The 20,432-nt window shown below is 37.6% G+C and overlaps 1 protein-coding gene across 5 annotated transcripts in view; it reads left to right on the top strand.

Moving 5' to 3' along the window:
* Positions 1–20,432, top strand: part of PPP3CA (protein phosphatase 3 catalytic subunit alpha) — a 190,039-nt gene that overhangs the window by 124,385 nt on the left and 45,222 nt on the right. For all 5 annotated transcript variants that reach the window (XM_090139323.1, XM_090139322.1, XM_090139321.1 and 2 more), the window contains exons 3-5: positions 9,990–10,114; positions 17,623–17,734; positions 18,681–18,826. In XM_090139323.1, coding sequence (XP_089995449.1) covers positions 9,990–10,114; positions 17,623–17,734; positions 18,681–18,826 — 383 coding nt within the window. The remainder of the gene's footprint in view (positions 1–9,989; positions 10,115–17,622; positions 17,735–18,680; positions 18,827–20,432) is intronic.

Genomic DNA, 20,432 nt, shown 5'->3' with positions numbered 1-20,432 from the left:
TCATTGATATATTTAAGAAAATGTTTTTCTTCCATGTAATTTGTTTTCAAAGAAGATTTCAGAAAAGCCATAATATTAAGCTTTTATGCAGCTATCACATAATTTTTTTCTTCACCAGTTTCAAATCTATTTGCATAATTTTGTCCATACTTATGCCAGTCTGCCATAGTGTGACATCTCTTTTTTTAAATGGTGTTAGCTTTTGGAAACAGAGCAACCTTTTAACATAGTCATGTTGATTTAGTATCAGCATATGCATTTTCCACCTACTCTTGATCATGTTTTAGGGATATATTTTCAGCAAGAGGAAATTAATGTGGTCAACTCTTCTTTGCACTAATTGTAAAATGAGCTTTTAGCAGGATAGAAATTACTGTGGAGAGCTTTCTCTTTTTTTCAAAGGTTAATCATTTTTCACTAAGAATTAGATTTCCCCTTACAACACCAGTACCTCCTGGATAACGTCATTATATTATACGTTTAACAAATAGTTAATTTTACTTGAGTGTTGTATAAGATTTTGGTTGTTGAGTTTGGCTTCTGTAATTTTGAAAAGCCATCTTCTGTGGCTTAAGTTAGAAATTGGAAACTTGTGAATTATTTGCTTTCCTTAACCCTCTGTAGTAACTGTCTTGGATGCCTCATGGATGCTACTTAGCATATGAAGACCTGAACTCTACAGAGAGGTTAGAATGAAACTGATGCCCATTGAAACCATGGATTCAAAAACTGAGATTAAAGCTCCGTATATGTTCACTGCCTGCTCTTTTCTCTCATGGCTTCTGAATATACACCATTAAATCAAAATGATGAATTTCCTAGAACTCCTTTGAATTAATTCTGCTGCTCCTGCCTGTCAGAGTGCGTACAAGGATCCATATCAGTACTGTCAGTTGCTTATTAAGAGCCCAGAAATTTGAGAAGTGCTATTTTTATTTTCCTTTAATAGCCATTCCTGCAAAATATAGGCAGTGTACTATAGCTCCAAAGGTAATAAATGCATTCTTTCATGTCAAGCAAATGCTAACCTCCCATAGATAAGACAAACTGTTTTGCTGAAGGGAGGAGGTTGCCTTTTGTCACAGAACATTGCTTTTCATTCTTAATAAAACATCGTCAGAGGTGGGAAAGAGCGTAAGTACATGTCTGATGGCACAGAACAAAGAAACAGTGACAACGCATGGCTTTCTCAGCTAAAATGGAAAATATATAATACAACTCAACATTGAACATCAAATTTTTGCAATTAGTTTTAGCTGTGAGGAATCTATACATTGAACTGTGATGTGCTGCTACCTAAAAAAATTTTGTAAATCATGAGTGTCTTTGGGCTCGCCTGAGCTGCACTGAGTGAAGGAGAACAAACCTTTTTTATGTTATATAAATATATTTATTTATTTATTAAAACATAAAAACGCAATAGAAACAAATCTAGCATGTTGGACATTTATGTTAAATAATTGATTCCTTAAGATTATTAGATTGCCATCTATCAGGGAAATAATGCTTTAGAATTCTACAGTAAAAAAAAAAAAAAAAAAAGCAATCATACTAACCATTGCATGCCCTTGTGAAGATGGAGGATTTCTTTGCACTTTTATGTAATCACTGCTATATCCATGAAATGCTGGTGCCTTTTGTTTCAGCTTTACTGGGGTTAGGACTCATGCCTCTGAGAGAAGTATTCACTGGGAAGAAACTCAATCCTAAAAGTTTAATTAAATCATCAACAACAACAACAAAAAATCACATTATATTGTGAAGGAAAGCTGCAAATTACTTCTAATGATAAATTGGTGAATCTGGAAAAATGTTTTATAACAAAATATTGGAGATTTCTTCAGTGAGATTAGCAAGACAGAGGCAACGTTGAAGAATTCTTGTAACAAACCTGTATGTTACTTGATTGATGGTATTACAATCTAAGCTGTAATATTGTCAAAAATATACTTACAAAAATAAGACATTTCCAGAATAAAACACAGCAATGATTTTTTTTTCCTCAATCCTTTTGAGAGTGGTCATATTTCCAATAGAACTGCGCACATCTGAGCTTCTGCTTTCTAGAAGTTCTCACCCCTTGTACCATCTTTCATCAGCCCAAAATTTACTTGGCAGCACTGTGCATAAGGCCAGTTTGTGCCTGCTTCTTTCTTCTCTATCAAGAGGATTTCTGGTGAGTTGGTACTTGTGTGAAACAATGTTGTGTTGTTCCCTCTCTGTCTATTCTTGCCCTTCCAGTGAAACATTTTCCTCATAAGTGATCCCTTTGAGGTTATTTGTGGAATAAGAATTGCTCATAGATACTGAAGGAGCATCACACAAAGGTGATGGCAGCATTGGTGCTTTTCCATTGGCTGTGGAAGATGCTCAGAGGCACTGTTAACCTTGGAGAGTGGCAGGGGAAGATTCAGTTGGTCTGTGATGCACGTGGAAGTGAATACAGTCTTATTTGTTTCTCTCCATCACCTAAATCAGTATCTTCTGGTGTATAAGTGATGAGAAGACCTTTCCTCATTTTATTTATTTATTATTATTTTTTTTTTAATAAAAATACAGAGAGGGAAATACAAATAAATAGATTGCCACCTTTTTCTAGTACTATTCTGCTGTGTTCTTTGACTGGAATTGAAAGTCTCTGTTGCCTGCCCTACTGCTGTGACACATGCTTATTCTCCTGAAAAATGCAGATGTTGTAGCAACTGTTTTACTGCAGTCAGTGGAGGCAGTTTTCTGAGACCTGCTGTTTATGGTGAGTCTCTGCTTACCACACAAAGCTGTACGTGGCCTTTATTTGGAGTCACTGCAAATAATTTTATAATGCAAGTGGAAAAGTAGCTTTGTGGAGGTGGATTTTTTGGGTTTTTTGTTTGTTTGTTTGTTTGTTGGGTTTTTCTTTTTTCTTTTTTCTTTTTTTTTTTTTAACAAACTTCTTGCTGAAGATGTTTTTGAAGGCTTAATATGTGTAGTTTGTTGCTGGCATGTCAGGTTTTTGCTTCCTCTGTCCCCAGGGAATATTAATGGCAGCTGTCCTGAAGGTCTTTTCTGATGCACTGTTTCCCTTCATCATTCTTTTTTCACTTTGTCTTCTCAAATCTAGCATCATTAATTTGTTCAAGCCTTTAGGAGAGGGTGGGAGTAAACTAACTCCTGTTACCAGGAATGAGCGTGGGCTAATCTTTGTAGACACCAACGTTTCAGTTGTTCACAGAACAGAATACAGAATAGCTTCCTCCTGTGCTACACAGAAATCAGCTTTTTTCAAGGCACGCTTCCTTTTGCTCAGTTAGAAAAAAGTAAAGACTGCAACCAAACAGCATTGTCAAATGTGACACTGGTGATGCATTTGCTATTTCCTTTGCTGCACCTGTAGGGTCTAATAGTTACCAGCTTTATCTTTGGTGAGGCAGACCTGTTTTTAAAAATATTTAATTGCAGTTTTATTAATGCCAATTCCACTCTACTATGATAAACTCATCAATTTGCATGCAATGATTGAAAGAAAAAGGTAGATGAAAGTCTATTATAGTGTTGTTAAATAACCAGGTATGAATATGAATGAGCTCATTCCTCTTTTGGAAATACAGAGCGGTGTTGTTCAACACGCTTAGTATAACAAACATTTCTGTGAAAGCTCACTGTGTCAAGTCTAGCAGATGTTTTCTTAGGATTATACATTACCTAGTGAGCTGTTTAAATGCTTCTGACTTTAATTTGAATAAGTAGCAAGTTCTTTAAGCATCTCTCATAAAGGGAAACAAAATTCCACGACTATAGAACAAAATATATAGCTTAACCACTGGGTTTATATTGAGCAGTGCTTTAGTGAGCAGGAATTCCTTCCTTTATTTTATACTTCTCCTCCCTCCTTGTTCTTTAAAAAGTAAGGAAAAATCAGTTAATTTTTTTGCAATAAAAAGAGTTGCATGGAATAAATCTGGTATTTTATTTTGTTTGCTGTGCTCCTCAGAAACATGTACACTTGGAAATGAAGTTCCTTCAAGCCCAAAGATTAGCTCTTGGAAGCATGTGCTAAGTAGTGGAATTATAAGCAGCTAAACATTTTTAAACAGTGTACAAAGAAAACCCCTTTGCAGTTTGCAGTCTGCAGTGTAATTCAATAGGGTGTTTTCCTTTCTCTAGATTTCAAGTATTGCATGCTTCTTTCCTGAAGCATGATCTCTGAGCTCTGTGCAGACACTCCAAGTTTAGTGAATGGAAAGAACAAGTTTTTAAGCAATGCCTTTGTTTCATTATTGTTAATTAGCATAAACATACGAGTTTGCATATGTTGCTTCTGATGCTGGTGATGGTGTGTGGCATATCTGCTGCTAATCCCCAGTGATATTTGAAGAGAGGAGCATAATCGTGTAGTACATGGAATGTAAATTCATCAGAAACATTAATAGTATCTTAATATCAGACCATAATGTAACAGCAATTAAATATTTACATGATAAATGAGAAAATAAGTACAGCATTTCCAAAATTCTGCAAAAGAAAATTTTTGAATTGTTTTCAATGTATTATAAATAAACATTATGTTCTTAATATCCATCTGTAGTCAGAAACCACTCTGAATATTCTGTGGACGGAGTTTATACGTAGCAAAGAGCTTTTTGTTACTTGAATTAAGATATCTGACTTATTTGTGCCAATAACCAACACAATCTAAATCACCGTTCTGCCAGTTTGGCTTCTCTAAATATGATGGCAGTACTGGTGCTAAGCTTTGGGCTTCTTTCACTGCTTGTACAGCTTGAACTTTCTGAATTTTGTTCACCATTGTTTGTTCATTGACATAATTCAGAGGGGCATCCTCTCTGAAGCCATCTGAAACATAAATTCATTAGGATGACAATTTCTTAAGGAAAAAAGTCCCTTTCCTCCTCTGTATCCAATTTCCACTTTCATAACAAAATGGTATTTTATGCACAGTTTCCTTGGGAAATTTCTAATCCTGTAGAGCAAGATGGTGTTGTGTATGAATAGACCCATTTTAACAAGAGAAAGTGCCAGTAATAGCACGGGAAGACCTGCCAGTTTGAATCTTTAGGGAGTACTGTTTTTTCTGCTAAAACTTCAACAAAGATGAATATCTAATGAGTCCATAAATAAACAGCATTTCCTAAACCTCATTGCATCAGTGAATTCAGTGTAAAACAATTTAAAAGTTTTCTTTACGTAGTGTGTAGGCCACTTGTGGGCTTACTGTCATGAAAGATTAAGTAGATAGACATTATCAGCATATCAAGTTATACAAATTGATGGTTAATGAGCTTCATGCCTGAATTGATAAATTGGTAAATCAGAGGGCGTGTTGTATTGTTAGAAAAAATGCTGTTTTGCAGGTGGCAATTGAAGGTTACAAAGAAAGTTGTAAAGCACTAGATAAATTAACCAGCCCATTTTGGGGGGAAATGGGGGGGACAAAAAGCTATCAGATCTAATTATAAGCTGATGAGGTGTTCAGGAAACATCTAGATGTGGCCCTTAGGGACATGGTTCAGTGGGCATGGTGGTGATGGGTTGATGGTTCGACTGCAAGATCTTAGAGGTCTTTTCCAACCTCGTAGATTCTGTGTGTAATCCTAATAGATGGCATACCGTGCAGGGCTCTTCTTGAAGAATTTGTTTTGTACAAACACAGCTGCTTTTAACTGAGATGTTAATTAAGAATTGAATTTCCTGCTTTTGCTGTACTGTTGGAGAGGTTTTATTTTGTTATCATTTAAGGGAAAAAAGTTACATATTTTGCTGAATATGTGGTTCAGTTGCAAGTGTTCCAGTGTCTAAAGATAGAGCATTCGTGAGTATGCAAAGGGAAGTTTTCAGCATAATGAAAAGGATCCATAGATGCAGTGGCAATGCTTGTTTAAGAGTAAGCATGAACCTACAACAAGTACTGTGCTTTCAAAATGTTCATCTGTAACATGAAGGGGGAAGGTGATGAACTTAGTGCAATGTAAAACAGGTGTGGTATGCTGTGGGCTGTTTGTGAGACTGCATTGCAATGCTGAGAGTGATCAGAAGCTCTGAGACATGAAAGGACATAGCAGAGCAGTGACTGATGGATGCTTCTGCCTTCATGAATGGAAATACAATTCCGTCCTCACCAAATGAAAGATGAAGCATTGATTCAGCTGCCTGGGAAATCTTCCAGATATTATATTAGTAAGGGTTTATTGGTGGAAAAGAAAGAAGGCAAAACTATATCTCTAAAATCAGTTAATTTCAAACTACGGGTGGAGTTACTGTGTATGGTTCTTAGCAAATTTCTCCTTAATTTATTTCTGAATAAGACCATCCATCGGAAGATGAATATGCAGACTTAATGCTGAAAGGATGTTTCAGGTCTGCGTGCTCAGACCTGGAAAGTGTGGGATCTTTAAGCTATTTCATCCTATTCCAAAGCAAAATGTTGATTGGATTACCTATATGTAACATTGTGATCTTTAAGTAGGAATTCTGGGATTTGACTATGTGAATTAAATCCCACTGTTAACTCTCAATTTGAGCATCTTCTCTTGTGCCCACTGCTTTTACCTGCTGACGTTACACTCCTATTTTGGAACTGCTATAATTGCTTGGCAAGATTTGGCTTGAGGGATTTTTAGCTTTTTCGTTTGTTCTTCCATATATTTCTGAATCTACTCTCAAGTATGGAAGAATAGGCAGCTCTGTGTAAAACACCTCGAGTTTTCATCAGCTATTGACTCTCCAGTCCAGTTTGGGATTTTACGAGTCATGGGATTGCAACACTGCTGTTATTTACGTCCTTCTTTACTGGCTTGTGCTCTGCTTTTCTGAGACTTTCCAACAAACTTGTGGACATGCAGCTACTTGGAGAAAGCCTTTCAACCCCTTGGTTTCTCTGTCATGGTGTCTATTTGTTTACATTCTGAACACAGAGAAATAAATAAATAGTTGGTTTCCTGGTGTTTTTGTGAAAGAGCAAAAGTTAAATCCCTTTCAAGTCTTTCAGTTTTGTTCAACTTCAGGCTTTTTACAGTTGCAGCAAATGGGGGCGGGCGATAATTAGGAGAACTGCATAGTTATGTAAGGGAAAGCTTGTTGCTGGAGGCTGGGCAAGCAGATTGCCTGGCCATCAACACATCACGTGTCTTCCATCTTCCCACAGTGTCCATGCAGAGGAGTGCAGTTGAGCAACGTGCCTGGTTTTGGAAGATGAATTTGTTCAAACAAAAAACATGATAAAAACATTTTTCCTTTGGCGTACACAAATCTAATTTTATTTTTAGAGAAATAAGAGTGTTTTTTGTGCTACTAGAGGGTTTAAATTGTGTTTATTTTGTGTAAATGTTTGCACTTGTTATTCTTAGCCAGAAATTCTATCAGTTGATGACTTCAACATGAAGGCTGTCATCTAAAACTCATGAGGAAAAATCAACTTGGAAAAAGAGATTATACAATATAATGCAGCAATGATAACAGTACTGTATACTATTTAGTGGGGAAAATATCCTGTCGTTACAGAAAGCTGCTCAGCTAACCAGCACTCGTAAATTGCCACCAATTTCACATAAACATTTATGAAAGCAGTGACTGCAAGATCAGTGCTTTTTATGTGTTTTGTTAGTTTTGTTTAGTTAGATTTGCATAGTGTGTCTATGTTACACTGATCCTATTGTTAACCTAGACGTTTAGGAGGAAGTACTATAAGTAAACAGTGTAATGTGACACTGAGCTGCAGTGAAAGACAAAGTAAAGGGATCTTGCACAGCCAGTTTGTTGGATTTGGTGTTGCAACTGTTATTCTTTATAGTCCTTTTTTATTTATGGGGAGATGTGACTTCAGCTTTTCCAGGGCATGAGATAAATTTGAGGTATATTAATATGTGATGGAACAAAACCTTTGTACTGACTTCCAGATTTTAGAAGTTCAAATGAGAATACCACTTGATAACAAAAGCTCTAACTGTTACTTGAAGGAGAATATCTGAAGTCTACTGCAAATAAGTTGTGTTGCTGATGCAAAATAAGGTCCATCTTTGTCACCTGGTTTATTCAACCTCTTTGTTATCACCCGTCCAGTCTGCAAATCAGAACTTTAGAGTTGCTGAAGGGAGAGACAGTCTATGTAGGGCGCTTTGAAAGTAATGCCTCCTACTTATTCCCATGGGAAGTACAACAGATACAAAGAGCACAATAACACTGTTTGATGGAGCATATTCTCAGCTACAGAGCACTACCTTTCATCATAGTCACCATCACTAGCTGATTCACGTAGAGGAGCTGATTGAGGTGCTTTTCATTTTGTGGTGTGACAGCTGTGCATGGCCATCTGGAATGTGGTTTGTCTCTCATGTCTCTGCCACCACTGCTGAAACGCACCACCCACTGCCTCAGTGTGCTCACATCCACTCTTTAGGCTTCAGCAAGTGTCGATGGATGTCAATGAGTGCAGTTTTTTCTGCATGGAGGAATTCAGTAACACACCTTTGTTTCATATGCTCTCCTACATCAGATGCCATTTTGTACGACTGTCCCTCTGCTGCCATCTGTTGCACAGTAACAAAATGTATGGGATATTGCTGGGAAGGTTCAGCCTCTATTGTCGTACAGCCACCATCTGCCTCTGACGTAACAACACAATAAAATAGGAGTTATTACTCCTATTTTATATGAGCAGCCCTCATAAAAAACGGGAGGCATTGAATTCATGCAGGCTTCTTTGCCTTTGCCAAAGGCCTGTCATTGGAGAAGCTGCTTTGCATTAGAAGCTTGTGAAAATCCAAAAAGTCAGTGATAAACAAACAGATTTGTTACCACAGTATGTTGTTCACTTTGGAAATAGAGTAGCATTGGAGAAAACATTTAAACAGAACCAGCCTAAAATTGGTATGGATGTTGCCCTACTGACAGCTGTGTTTGACAGACGTTATCAGACTGCTCTCGTGGGAGACTGAGCCGCAGAGGTTGTCCTTCCAACCCTTATCTCTTTCATTTTCAGGCCTTAAGGCTTTTAGTGTTTTCTTTGTCAAACCTTGTTGCCTGAAAAGGCCTGGACTTGACCCTAACTTGGGTGTTCAGTTGTTTTTTTTTTTCCCTATCTCCCTTGGTTAGAGGAAACAAAACAAAGCAAAACTAACCAGGTTTTGACACAGCATTGTTAGTTAAGCTTCCATGCAAGACTGCAAAAGCCTCTCCTTCCTTCCTGAAGATGTTTAAAATCGTTCACCAGTTGGGGAAAGCTGAAGTTTCACAAGATAGCAGAGCCAATCTGTTAAGTCTAAGATGTACCAAGAGCCATCCCCATTTAGCCTGGGATGCACATCATCTGTGCTGGTGTTGTTTTTGGGAGCTGTTGTTTTTAGAGCTTGTTAGATTGACTTTATCGCAATAAAGTGAAACAATTCTTAATCATACAAGGTTAAATAAAGTGGTAAGGGTGAAAGTATGAAAAATCAGTGTCGTCTTGTTGAAGACATGCTTTAGAAGATCAAATAGGCCGTTTTCTTCTATGGTTTCTTCTAATTCTAAAGAAGTCCAAAATTTGTCAGTTGCAGCATCAGCATACACAGGACTGGCATGCTTCTCCTTTTGTAGAAAGGCTAGTCATGTTCATCTGAACTTGAGACAAGCATAGGTATGATAGTGAAAGAGAAAGTAACCTCGCTTGATCATGTTTTCTCTTCAAACCATTTTTGCTCATCTTTTTGCCATCACAGGTCTTTTGTATTCTGTTGGGTAACAGAAGAAAGGGACAGAAAAGTGAAAATAAATGTAGGTCAGATTCACTTGATAGCTCTAACTTTCATTAGTTGGTCACCTTTTGCACGCTTAAGTGGATGCAGGTCCTTAAAAAACACCTTTTGCTGAACTGCAGTTTCCGGTGATCACTTAACTAGAGAGCCATGCACAATATTGTCATAATGTATTTCTTACAAGAGACTGACCTCAGAATGTGGGTGCCTAAGATGATTATAACATGGTTACACTGAATATTACTCTTTTTTTTCTTTCAGTTTGTGGAGACATCCATGGCCAATTCTTTGACTTGATGAAACTGTTTGAAGTGGGAGGTTCTCCTGCCAACACACGGTATCTCTTCCTGGGGGACTACGTGGACAGAGGGTACTTCAGCATTGAAGTAAGTTTCTTATTTCTGTTTTTGACTGTGAATCTGCTTGCAGACTGTTGTATGTATTTGGCATACTAATTTACAAGTTCAGGAATGCTGAGGCTCTTTGGAGATACCACCATGAGCAAAAGAGGTCCTTGTTACGTGTCACTGGGGTGATGTCCAGCCAAATCCCACTGTATCTGTGCTGAAAAGCTGATGAAGAATAGGCCTTGGTACTTCTAGTGACCCTCCTAGGATAGCACAGAAGGCAATCTGCTCTGCAGCTTGCACAAGTTAAATAGAGTGAATACGTATGAACTATTAGGAAAGAGATAGAGGAATTAAACAAGTAACTCACAGCTAGTTGGACTTCCTGATGTTTTTTTCTGAGTTATGAAATGAAAGGACTAGATCAGGAGGGAGAGAACAAAAGTAAGCAGGTGACACACCGTGCTGGGAAGATTGGCTTCTATTTAGGTACAGGTTGCAGAGCACGTGATCTCTGGATCTTGAGTTAGCACTTGAATCCACAGAGCAGTGATGCACATGTGACCTGCTGAAGGTGCTGAGACCTTGTGCAGATGCAGGATGTGGAATGTGGAGGTCAAATTACAGTATCTTTAGTGGCCTTGTGAAGGAAAGTCCTTGAAGGAAACAGTGTCCTGTCCAGTGTCCCATCCAAACCTTTTACAAGAAGAAAGTCAAATACTGGGCATAAGTGCATTGCTGCAGTGCTCTCGAGAGAAACTGAATTTGTTCTGTTTTGCTGTTTGGTTTTGCAAACTGACAGTTGAGGTGCTCAATTGTCAAATAAAATCTGATCTAGACACGTTCATCTGATCATAGATGATCTGGTCACTGAGTGAACCAGTCAGAAAGCCTTGTAATGGCTTTTGAGTTACAGCTCAAGTATTTTCTCTGTAAAATTTGGACTTGAACTCCCCCCAGGATGAGGGAAAATACCAATTAAAAGTAATGTTGGTCCTGTGATACATGATTATGTACCTGTTGATAAGGTGGCAGCATGCACTGATGTTTCATTCTATCTTACCAATATAAAAAGCATAGTTCCAAACGGCTGAATTACTTATGTATTTGTAAAATGGATCAGTGCTTTGTCTTGCCAGTTCTATGAATTGTATGAATTGTCTTAAAAATAAGATTCTATAAAACTGCTTCTGCTTTATTGGCTGATTTTAAAACTTACTTTAAAATGCTAACAGAATCTTTGGGGGGTGAAATACTCAACACATAGAAAAATACTGTTCCAAGTGCTCTAAAAATTCAAGATCTGCAAAGTTTTTGTCCACCTATTGTAAATCTTGAATATAGCCGGGATTAGTCTTATGCTGAAGTCAAAGCTTCCTGCTTTCTTTTGAGCTATGTGTGTTTTCTTTATCCCATCTCAGATCTGTGGTCAGCTGTGGGTCAACCCTTCAGTGTGTGGCTGCTGGGGGAAGGCTGGGAATGTGGAAGGGGGCTTCACAGGCTCATTCTACTGTGCAGCTGAATCTTGAGCTGCCATTTTTCAGATGTGCCAGCCTCATTCATATCTCCTGGAGACTTGGACTGTGCCAAGTTGCATCTGGAAGATTTGAGTTTTGTTTCCATTTCTTTATATGTTTTTAATACAAGAGATAGGGCAAATGATCTGCTTCAGTTTTCAAGTGCCTGACAGTTTGCCTGAGTTTATTGCAGAGCTATTACTGAATAAAGATGAGCAAGTCATATAAAAGCAAAATAGCTTATGGGTGGGGAATAGACCCCTTAAAATAATTCATTTAGCAATCTGCACATACATGTACTATATTCTGCATTTAGATTTTCCATTCTGGAACACTGTTTTTTCAATGGGAGCTGTGCTGGCTCCTATCAGTGCAAAGGAAATATCTGAACTGTCACTTACATTATTCCTTTTTGTATGTAGGGTTCTCAGATTACTACTTTTTTGGTGCATAACTGATTCTCTCCACCTGTCACCTTGATTAAAGAATGCCTCTGAAAGAAAAGGCATACTGTTTCATAACTGTATTTGGATTTACAGCTATGCATTCAGGCATGAACTTAACAGAATAAGTACTGACAAGGAAAGGAAAACAGGAGGAATGTGCTTTGGCAGGCTGGGGGATGCTTTGTGGAGAAGGGGTCCTGAGCACGTTTAGCAGGCCCCAGTCCTTGCCAGGACTTCGTGCTGGCTTAGAGGTCCTAGTGGAAAAACGGTCCTACCGTGGCTCAATGCATATTTCCAGCACACTTATACCCCACACTCTTTATTCTGTCTGTTGGCTTCCTTTTCTGCCAGTGTAGATGAGATGAAACAACTGCAGTTCTGGGGTCTTTCCAAAATAATTAAGTAGGTGGTCCAAGGTACTAATCACAAGTAATACAAGCTTTTTTAAATCTCCTTCAGTTGCTGTGCGATATCTAGTGTAAAAGTGACACCATTGAGCCTAGACCTAGCTGAGTTCTGCAGTGGGCGAGATAATCCCTGTCTGTGGGCTGGAAAGCATTTGGGATTCTTCTGGATGAAAGGTGCTATATAATGCAAGCTATTATCATGAAGAACAGAAGAAGAAATTGCATTAGGTAGGTGGAAAGCATTTGATAGTGCAGAGGGAAAAAGAGAAAAGTGTTTGCGTAAGGCACTCAGCAGAAATGACAGTTCTTGCTGCACAGAGCTTTTGATCCAAGGGTTCAATCCTTCATGCGCGTGCTCTGTTTTTACCAGGCAGAGTTAATAGCATTGCTTGAAGAGAGCATTTTAGCCTGTAGGATTACTTCTAAGTAAGTTGTTACAGGGAGTAAAGAAATTACAATGGCCACCACAAAAAAAAAAAAAAAAAAAAAAAAAAGACCAAGCAAAAAAAACCCTCTAGCTAGAATGAGAGGAGCTTTCTTGGCACAGACCAAATCTTTATCCCTTAGCTGTGCTGTCTTTTCCACTTGGTCTTCTGGCAGAGCTGAGCATTTCTTCACTTAGAATAACAGACTTCTGCAAGCTGCAGTATCTGATGTGGTGCACTTGTTTCCTCAGCTCTGTAGCTGATAACCTTTCCAGACTGCTTGTGCACTGTTCCAGGGTTTTGACTGCAGACCTTTCAGCTTTCCTTTTCAGACTGGTTTATGGTCATGGATAAAATAAATATTTTAAAGTAATTTTTAAATTATTTTTATTTCTAAAACCAAAGCATAGTTAGCTTGTATGTGGTTCTGCTGGAATGACTTGTGAGGAAGAGTATCTGATCTTTACCTGAGTCTGAAGGCTATCTCGAAAGTCAGATGTGACTGATGCAGTGTAGAGTATGCATGTAGACTGCTTTTCATTGATGTTTGAAAAACAACCATCATGGTGAATACCAAATATAATGCATTAATATTATGCATTAATATTAACTGTTGGAATTCTCTTCCTGCCCAATCCCATATAAAACCACACAGGTTTAAATTTGAATTGAATATCATGAGATGCATTCTGATCAGTTTTGACAGAGCAGACTGTTGAGATTAGTTGAATTAAACAAAATGGACAGAACTGAAAATGTGCATACTTCTTCATTTCCCAAACACAGAGACTGAAATTCCAAAATGGAGAAACTGCTTTTGTTGTATTTCTAGCAAGAAAAAAGTGAGGTGTTTGCAGAGAGTCTGAAGAATTTGACTATCTGATCTTACATCAATTAGAAAAGCATCTTGCACTGGCATAAAGACTGCCTGTAAGTTGACGCTGAAGATCCTGTCTGTTTACCAGCTGAGTCTTAAGAGAAGAGATCATTGTTTATGCTCTGAAAGCTGGAGAAAAGAAGAGGAAGGGTGGGAAATAAATGCAAAACTGGTTGCAGCGAAGTCAGTGCAATCTTTTCTTATTTTCAGTGGTGTGCAATGCTTTCTTCCTTGTCTTCAAGAAATGGGAACTCAGAAAAGGATTTGCATCACTGGATTGTTTTGGCTGCAGATGCGATGTGTCTGTATCTGAAAATGGTTGGACTAGTTTAGTAGTGCAAATGCAATTATGTGTGCAAAAATATATGTTGTTTCTGTTAATTATTCAATTTTAGAAAACTGCATCTGTACTAGCTTCTGCAATGGTATAATTGTTGCAGTGCAGTTAAAGTATGCAATTTTTGTATTTAGAGGAGATGTGTGTTAGAATGAAAGAACTGTGCTAAACATTACTCCACACTTCACAGAGCAGTAGGTACCTTTGTAATGCATGGCTCAAGTTATCTTTTCTGGTATGAATTATCTTATGTTTATTCACACTGAACTTCATCTGCTGGAGGAGTGCACAGTGGCATCAGTCATTTGTAGAGAGTTCATTTTCTGTTATTCATACAGAGCCACAGGGCTAACAGTGATCTTCAGCTTTCACAGGATTGGCTGTGCACACTTGTCAAAGGAGCATACAGGAGGCAGAGGGCTGTGCTATCATTAGCAGCAATGGTGACTGTTTTTCATCATTACTTTGAGTGCTTAATATGAGATTCATGCAAGAGGTTTGGGGCTTTTGTTTTCCCTTTTCAGAAGGTGGGGAGGTATCAAAGTGTAAGAAAGCCCCAATTCAGCATATGACAAAGGAATTAAATCCCTTGTCCAGTTTGAAAATGTGCATCTTTGACTTACACAGACCTTTTCTTCCTGATGATGAGGATGCCACCTCATATTTGTTTAGTTTGAAAGAAAAATCTGCTAATTAGTTCTTGTTTATTATATATAGTATGTTACTGGACTCCTAAACAGAAAAGAGAAAAAAATAAAGGAATTATCTAAACAAAATAAGCCTTAAGTATGACAGCACTGTAAACTACACAAACTGTGAATGTTGGGATTAATGTTACTTGCATAGTGGCTTGGAAATGCAGAACACTCTGGAGTGCCTTGATTTCCCCTTTTCTGTCTGGTTCTCCTGAATGCTTCAAAGGAAACATGGAAGAATAAGAGTATGATTAAGCAAATATAAGTGATCTATGCATAAGCAAGTAACAAACACACCAAAAAAATAAAAGATAAAACTTAGTTTTCCTTATTTGCCTAGCTTTCTAGACCTGGATGATATTTTAAGTATCTTCTGCTCACTTCAATTTTGCCAGGGCTTTATGAAAATGTAAAAATTTTGAAAGAAAATCTAAGCCACTCTATTTCTTAATAAAGCACTTTTATCTTTCCACTAGTCATTGCACTTTCCCAAATTATAAAGTGATTTTGGCAGAACTAGAAGCTCTAGGGTAGCTTCAATATAACTTCTTAAAAGTTGAAACTTTTCATGTATGAATGGAGGCATCATTTTAGTCATCTTGTCTCACAGCATTTACATCAATTTTTTATGTTAAGTAATAAGTTAAAAGAAGTTGAGTGTTCCAGGGGTCCTTGGAATAATGATGAAACCTACCAGTTATTATCAGATTTAGAGAATTCTGCTGGTGTCATGGAGGAGTCCTTCCCCATGACACCAGCTTCCTTCCCCAGCTAAGTGAAATCCTCAAAGCCAACTCTTTTCTTCCTGTACAAGCTTCAGAAAACCTTTCCTCGGGATGCTCTTCCTCATTGTTTTGGGCCACAGAACATACTTCATAGAACAATCTAGATTGGAAAAGACTTTTATGATCGTAAAGCCCAACCATCGACACCTACTGAACCCCACCACTTGGCATGTCACTAAAGGACATTGCTCATGTATCTCTTAAATTTCTCCAGGGATGGGGGCTCTACCACTGCCCTGGGCAGCACATTCGATTGCTCAACCACCCTTTACGTGACAAAATTCTTCCTAACGCCCATCTAAACCTCCCCCGATGCACCTTGAGGCCATTAACTCCTGTGACCTAATGCTCTAATTTCCATCTGGATGATGTCACTGCAGTGTTCCTGGCAATGGGCCATCTCTTCTCGCTGCCTGGGGTGGCAGTAGGGCCGAGTGGATGGAGAAAGTGATGTGAGCTCAAGAAACTCTTCCTTGTTTTCCCAAACGGGAAGACTGAATTTTCAAGTCCTGCCTGTAACTTCACTACTTCTTAACTTGCATTTAAGCCTAGAATAAACAAACAAATTAGGGAGTCCAGACAGCATCTAGATGTTTATGCATAATAAATTCAACATAAAGTGCAGTATTGTAAAACTCCTGCTGCTATATAATTATCTGTAGAGAGTGTGAGTCTTAGCACAAATATAAAAATGTCGCGTTTCTTTGTTTGAGATGATGACTGTTTAGCAAATGAGAGCAGAAATCGAAATGTTCAGATGTGATTACCATAAACTTTCTGTTTCTTTTTATCAAGACATTCTGAATTGTAGAAGAGAATTCATACTGTACACATTTAAAGTCATTGAACTGACAAAAGTGATGGTTTTGTGCTAAGCAGAAACCACTATTAGAAGTACGTTGAGTTTCCAAGCTTTTGGTTATTAAGGTAAATAAATTCCCCTGTCAGAATGAAGGGGGTATTAGTGGACAGCTGCAAATGCAAAAGATACCTTTTATGTCTTGTGCAACAAATCTGCAGCTAGTGGATGTTTAAGAAAGGAAGGGTTGGAGGAGAAACTGGTCAGACTCGTAGCTCATGTTTCCTGAGGCTATCACAGCCCCTGGGAGCGTTCTTCCCAACAGCAAGCTGCTTGCCTCAGCAGCATTGGGAAGACTGAACAGTGAACTCTCCTGAAGTGACATAGGATGGCCATACTTCCATCAGCTCTCCTGGAAGCCAGTGCCATCATGTGCACTAAACAAATATTCCACAAAAGTTGCAAGTTTGCTCATCTGTCAAGAACTACGTTGCCATGCCAGTTTGGGCTCAACACAGCTATTTTATTCAGGTGGTCTCTGGAGGTCTGAGCAGACACTAGCCCTTTCAAGTCTTATTTGTTTTAAAACCATGCTTTGAAGAATTATTCTCTCAAATAGAAATCTTCTGGTAAACAAAAGGCTTTTCTGAAGCTTTGGAGTAACTTCATTTATTGCAAGGGCTTGATGGATTTTTTTCTCGATCACTTGCACAGAACAGGGTTAAGTGAATAATAAGCAAGTGCTCATTACAAGAGGTAACAGAAATTATGTAGTACTGGAAGCTAAGGTATTTCCTGAAGTGTGGGTTAAATTGTTCTATGGCAACTCTTTATTCAATCAGGAAATGCAGATCTTCCTATGAAATTGTTTCCACTGCAGATTTCTGTCTGACCTTCCAGGTGGAGCACACTCGTGGTATTTTAGGGGTGCACAGCACTGCTTCTTGAAAGCTGTCGCAAGTGAAGGCTGAACAGGGACTTACCCAGTGTGAGCAACTGCTTTACGGAATACTGATAGTAGCTTCTACCAGTCCAGATTGAAGCACAGAGAAATGTTTGAAATGTATCTGTGAACGGTGACATTTAACTGTTGAAAGTAAATGTTTCACATAAATACTACTTTTGCTTGCTTGTTTTTTGTTGTTTTTTTTTTTTCTGTTTCTGTTCTTTTTTTTTTTTCCCATCTAGGTGGAAACACAGTGATTGGATTTCATAATGGATTATGAATTCTGTTTCTCTGTCTTGTTTCTGCTTTTCAGTGTGTGCTGTACTTGTGGGCCTTGAAAATCCTTTACCCCAAAACACTGTTTTTACTTCGTGGGAATCATGAATGTAGACATTTAACAGAGTATTTCACATTTAAGCAAGAATGTAAGTGTACCTTCTAACTTTTCTTGTCTTAACTCCCTATTCAACACCTTCAGTTTGTTATTTTGTATTTGATACTTGCTTTATATCAATAATTTTTAAGGCACTTTTAATGTTTACTATACGTAATATCAGTGTGTCATCCATGCTCCCTGAGAGGGCAGTCATCCTGGAGGGCCTGGAGAGGGTGTTTCAGTGGTGGAGAGAGGCAATTAGATTCAGAGCTAATGCTGCTTAAAACATGGCATGTTCTCATTTACCTTGTAAGTAGGCTGACACTCTTTTTGAGGGAATTCTTTTCTTTGTTGCAAGAAGGGATGCAGTGACACACAGAAGCTCATTAGATGTAGACCTTTACTTGTGTAATTAAACATTTTTTTCCTGTGGTTGTAAACTGAAGCTATTGCCATAAGTCTGTGATGCCTGCGTAGCAGTGAATATAAAGGAAATGTTAATTGGCTGGAAGGCTTCATGGTTTGCTGACTTTAATATCTGTATTGGTAAATTAACATTTCAGCTTCATTGTACCACCCCATTCATTTCGTAATGGTATTTCTGTAGATAATTAATTATAAGGGACTGAGCTTCTGATTACTTTGAGAGCTTTGAGTGAAAATGTAGTAGCTGATTATCGTTCAGCAAACTTTATTAAGGCTTGTTATGTAGATTTCATGGCAGACAATAATAGAATATAAAATTGTTTATTTACAATATTTTGGAGAAATATAATAAACTTTGCAGAATTTTTCACCATAATTAGAGAATAAATAACTTTTCCTCCAATTAATAGCAATAACCCTAAAGATTTTTTTACGCAAAACAAGCTTTGGTGCAGTGCTCAGTACAGGAGAGTAGTGACAGCAAGATCAAAGCATTAAGTAGCATTCTAATTTCTGTTTTCCTTTCAAGTGTTGATGGCACTTTCTGTTATCATTTTAATCTTTAAAAGGTAAAATCAAATATTCAGAACGAGTATATGATGCCTGCATGGATGCCTTTGACTGCCTTCCCTTGGCAGCTCTGATGAATCAGCAGTTCCTGTGTGTACATGGTGGCTTGTCTCCAGAGATCAACACCCTAGATGACATCAGAAAAGTAAGTATGAGTAGTGCTCAGGTCTAATGAGCGAACAGTTAATCACTGACAAGCAGAATGTGAATCCTTTCTTGCTTTCTTTCATGTAAGATGCTTGTATGTCATTTTGACATTCACACTGACCTTATCACCTTTTAAAGGTCTTTTTAAATAGAGCATAAAAGGAATTGCTGTAATTAGTGCTATGTTGTTTTATTGAGGTGAAGAAATCACCAACATCCAGTAACGCACAGAACTTAATCATCTTTATGTTCTGAAAAACTAACTGTTAGGTGAGTAAGTATGTAGGAGCAAATGAACACACAGCATTAATTTCGTGTAAGAAAGATCTGTTAGCACATTGTAAACATACTACCTGACGGTTCCTTGCAACATAGGCATTCTGCACTTTCTTGGAGAAAAGAAAAAAAGGCAGTTCTAGAAAAAAATTCATGGTACTTAAGGCACATGACAGAAGTTGTGATATTGTAATATATGATAGCAGTGAGTATAGTCAAAACTATCAAGAAACTTCTCAATATACAGGAGTACAGCGTAAGCTCCAACTTAATGAGCCCCAAGTAGATGCTGTCAGTTTCTTTAAGTACTCGTGTTGTTGCACATTTTCAAGGTTTTTTTATTCAGATGTTTTGGAAAAAGAGATCTCAGTTTATATTTTTAAAAAGAAATATTTGATCCATGCATCTGTAGTGTTTCCAGAAGTAAAGATTTCTATTTCTTGCATACAATTTGAAATGTGCAAATATGCGTATGTACTTTTGAGTTTTATAGAGGAATTGTATTCTGAGATTAATTTATAACCTGATAAGATATTAATATGGTTTAAAATATAATACTGGAACCAGTAATGACATGTTTTGGTTTAAATGCACTTAAATGGAGATAGTAACTGCGCTTTTTAAAATTACTGACTGTAAAGCTTTGTTTCTGAGGTAAAGGTTCACTATCTCTTTAAGCTAAAGAAAGCCTAAATATTTGGCTGGTTTTGCAACAATGCAGTGGCAGAGCAAAATTGTTGAGGGCTAAGGTTCTGGCTTAGAGTCATTGTCATCATTCCTTCCCCGCCCTCCCCCCCAAAAGGCGTTTATTCATCTTTGGCGGTCAGCAAAAATTGATTTTGGATATTTATGAATTTTTATTTAATTGAAATGAATTATAGTTACAAAAGCATTAATTTCTTAAAGAGCTGAAATAAGTTAGAAGTTTAGGTATGCTATGAATATTTCATTAGGAGGGTGCAAAGGTAAATTTAAATTTGTGGAGGTCTCAATAAGACTTTTTCACTCATTGTAAACATGTAAGACCACTTTTTTCTTCCTGAAAATTACTTTTTTTTTTTTTTTTTTTTTTAAGTTAGTTATTAACATTATTTGATTTTTATGGAGAGAGTAGAGAATGCTTTGGACTGCTGCTTGATTCTGACACTCAACAAGGGAGGTTTTTATGTTAAAGGATGCTTACAGAGGAATACTGCTTTTTAATATTTCCCTATTTGTTATAATCTTACTTACAACATGATTCTTTATGGCTGTAGTTTTTAATACCAGAGATCAGATAGAAACAAATTTTTAGCTATTTAATTAGGACTGGGTTTATGGAAAGAGTA

This window comes from Phasianus colchicus, chromosome 4, assembly GCF_987193195.1.
Source record: "Phasianus colchicus chromosome 4, bPhaCol1.hap1.1, whole genome shotgun sequence".
NCBI lineage: Eukaryota > Metazoa > Chordata > Aves > Galliformes > Phasianidae > Phasianus > Phasianus colchicus.
The sequence above is the reverse complement of the archived record's forward strand: the minus strand, read 5'-3'. Positions and strand labels throughout refer to the sequence as shown.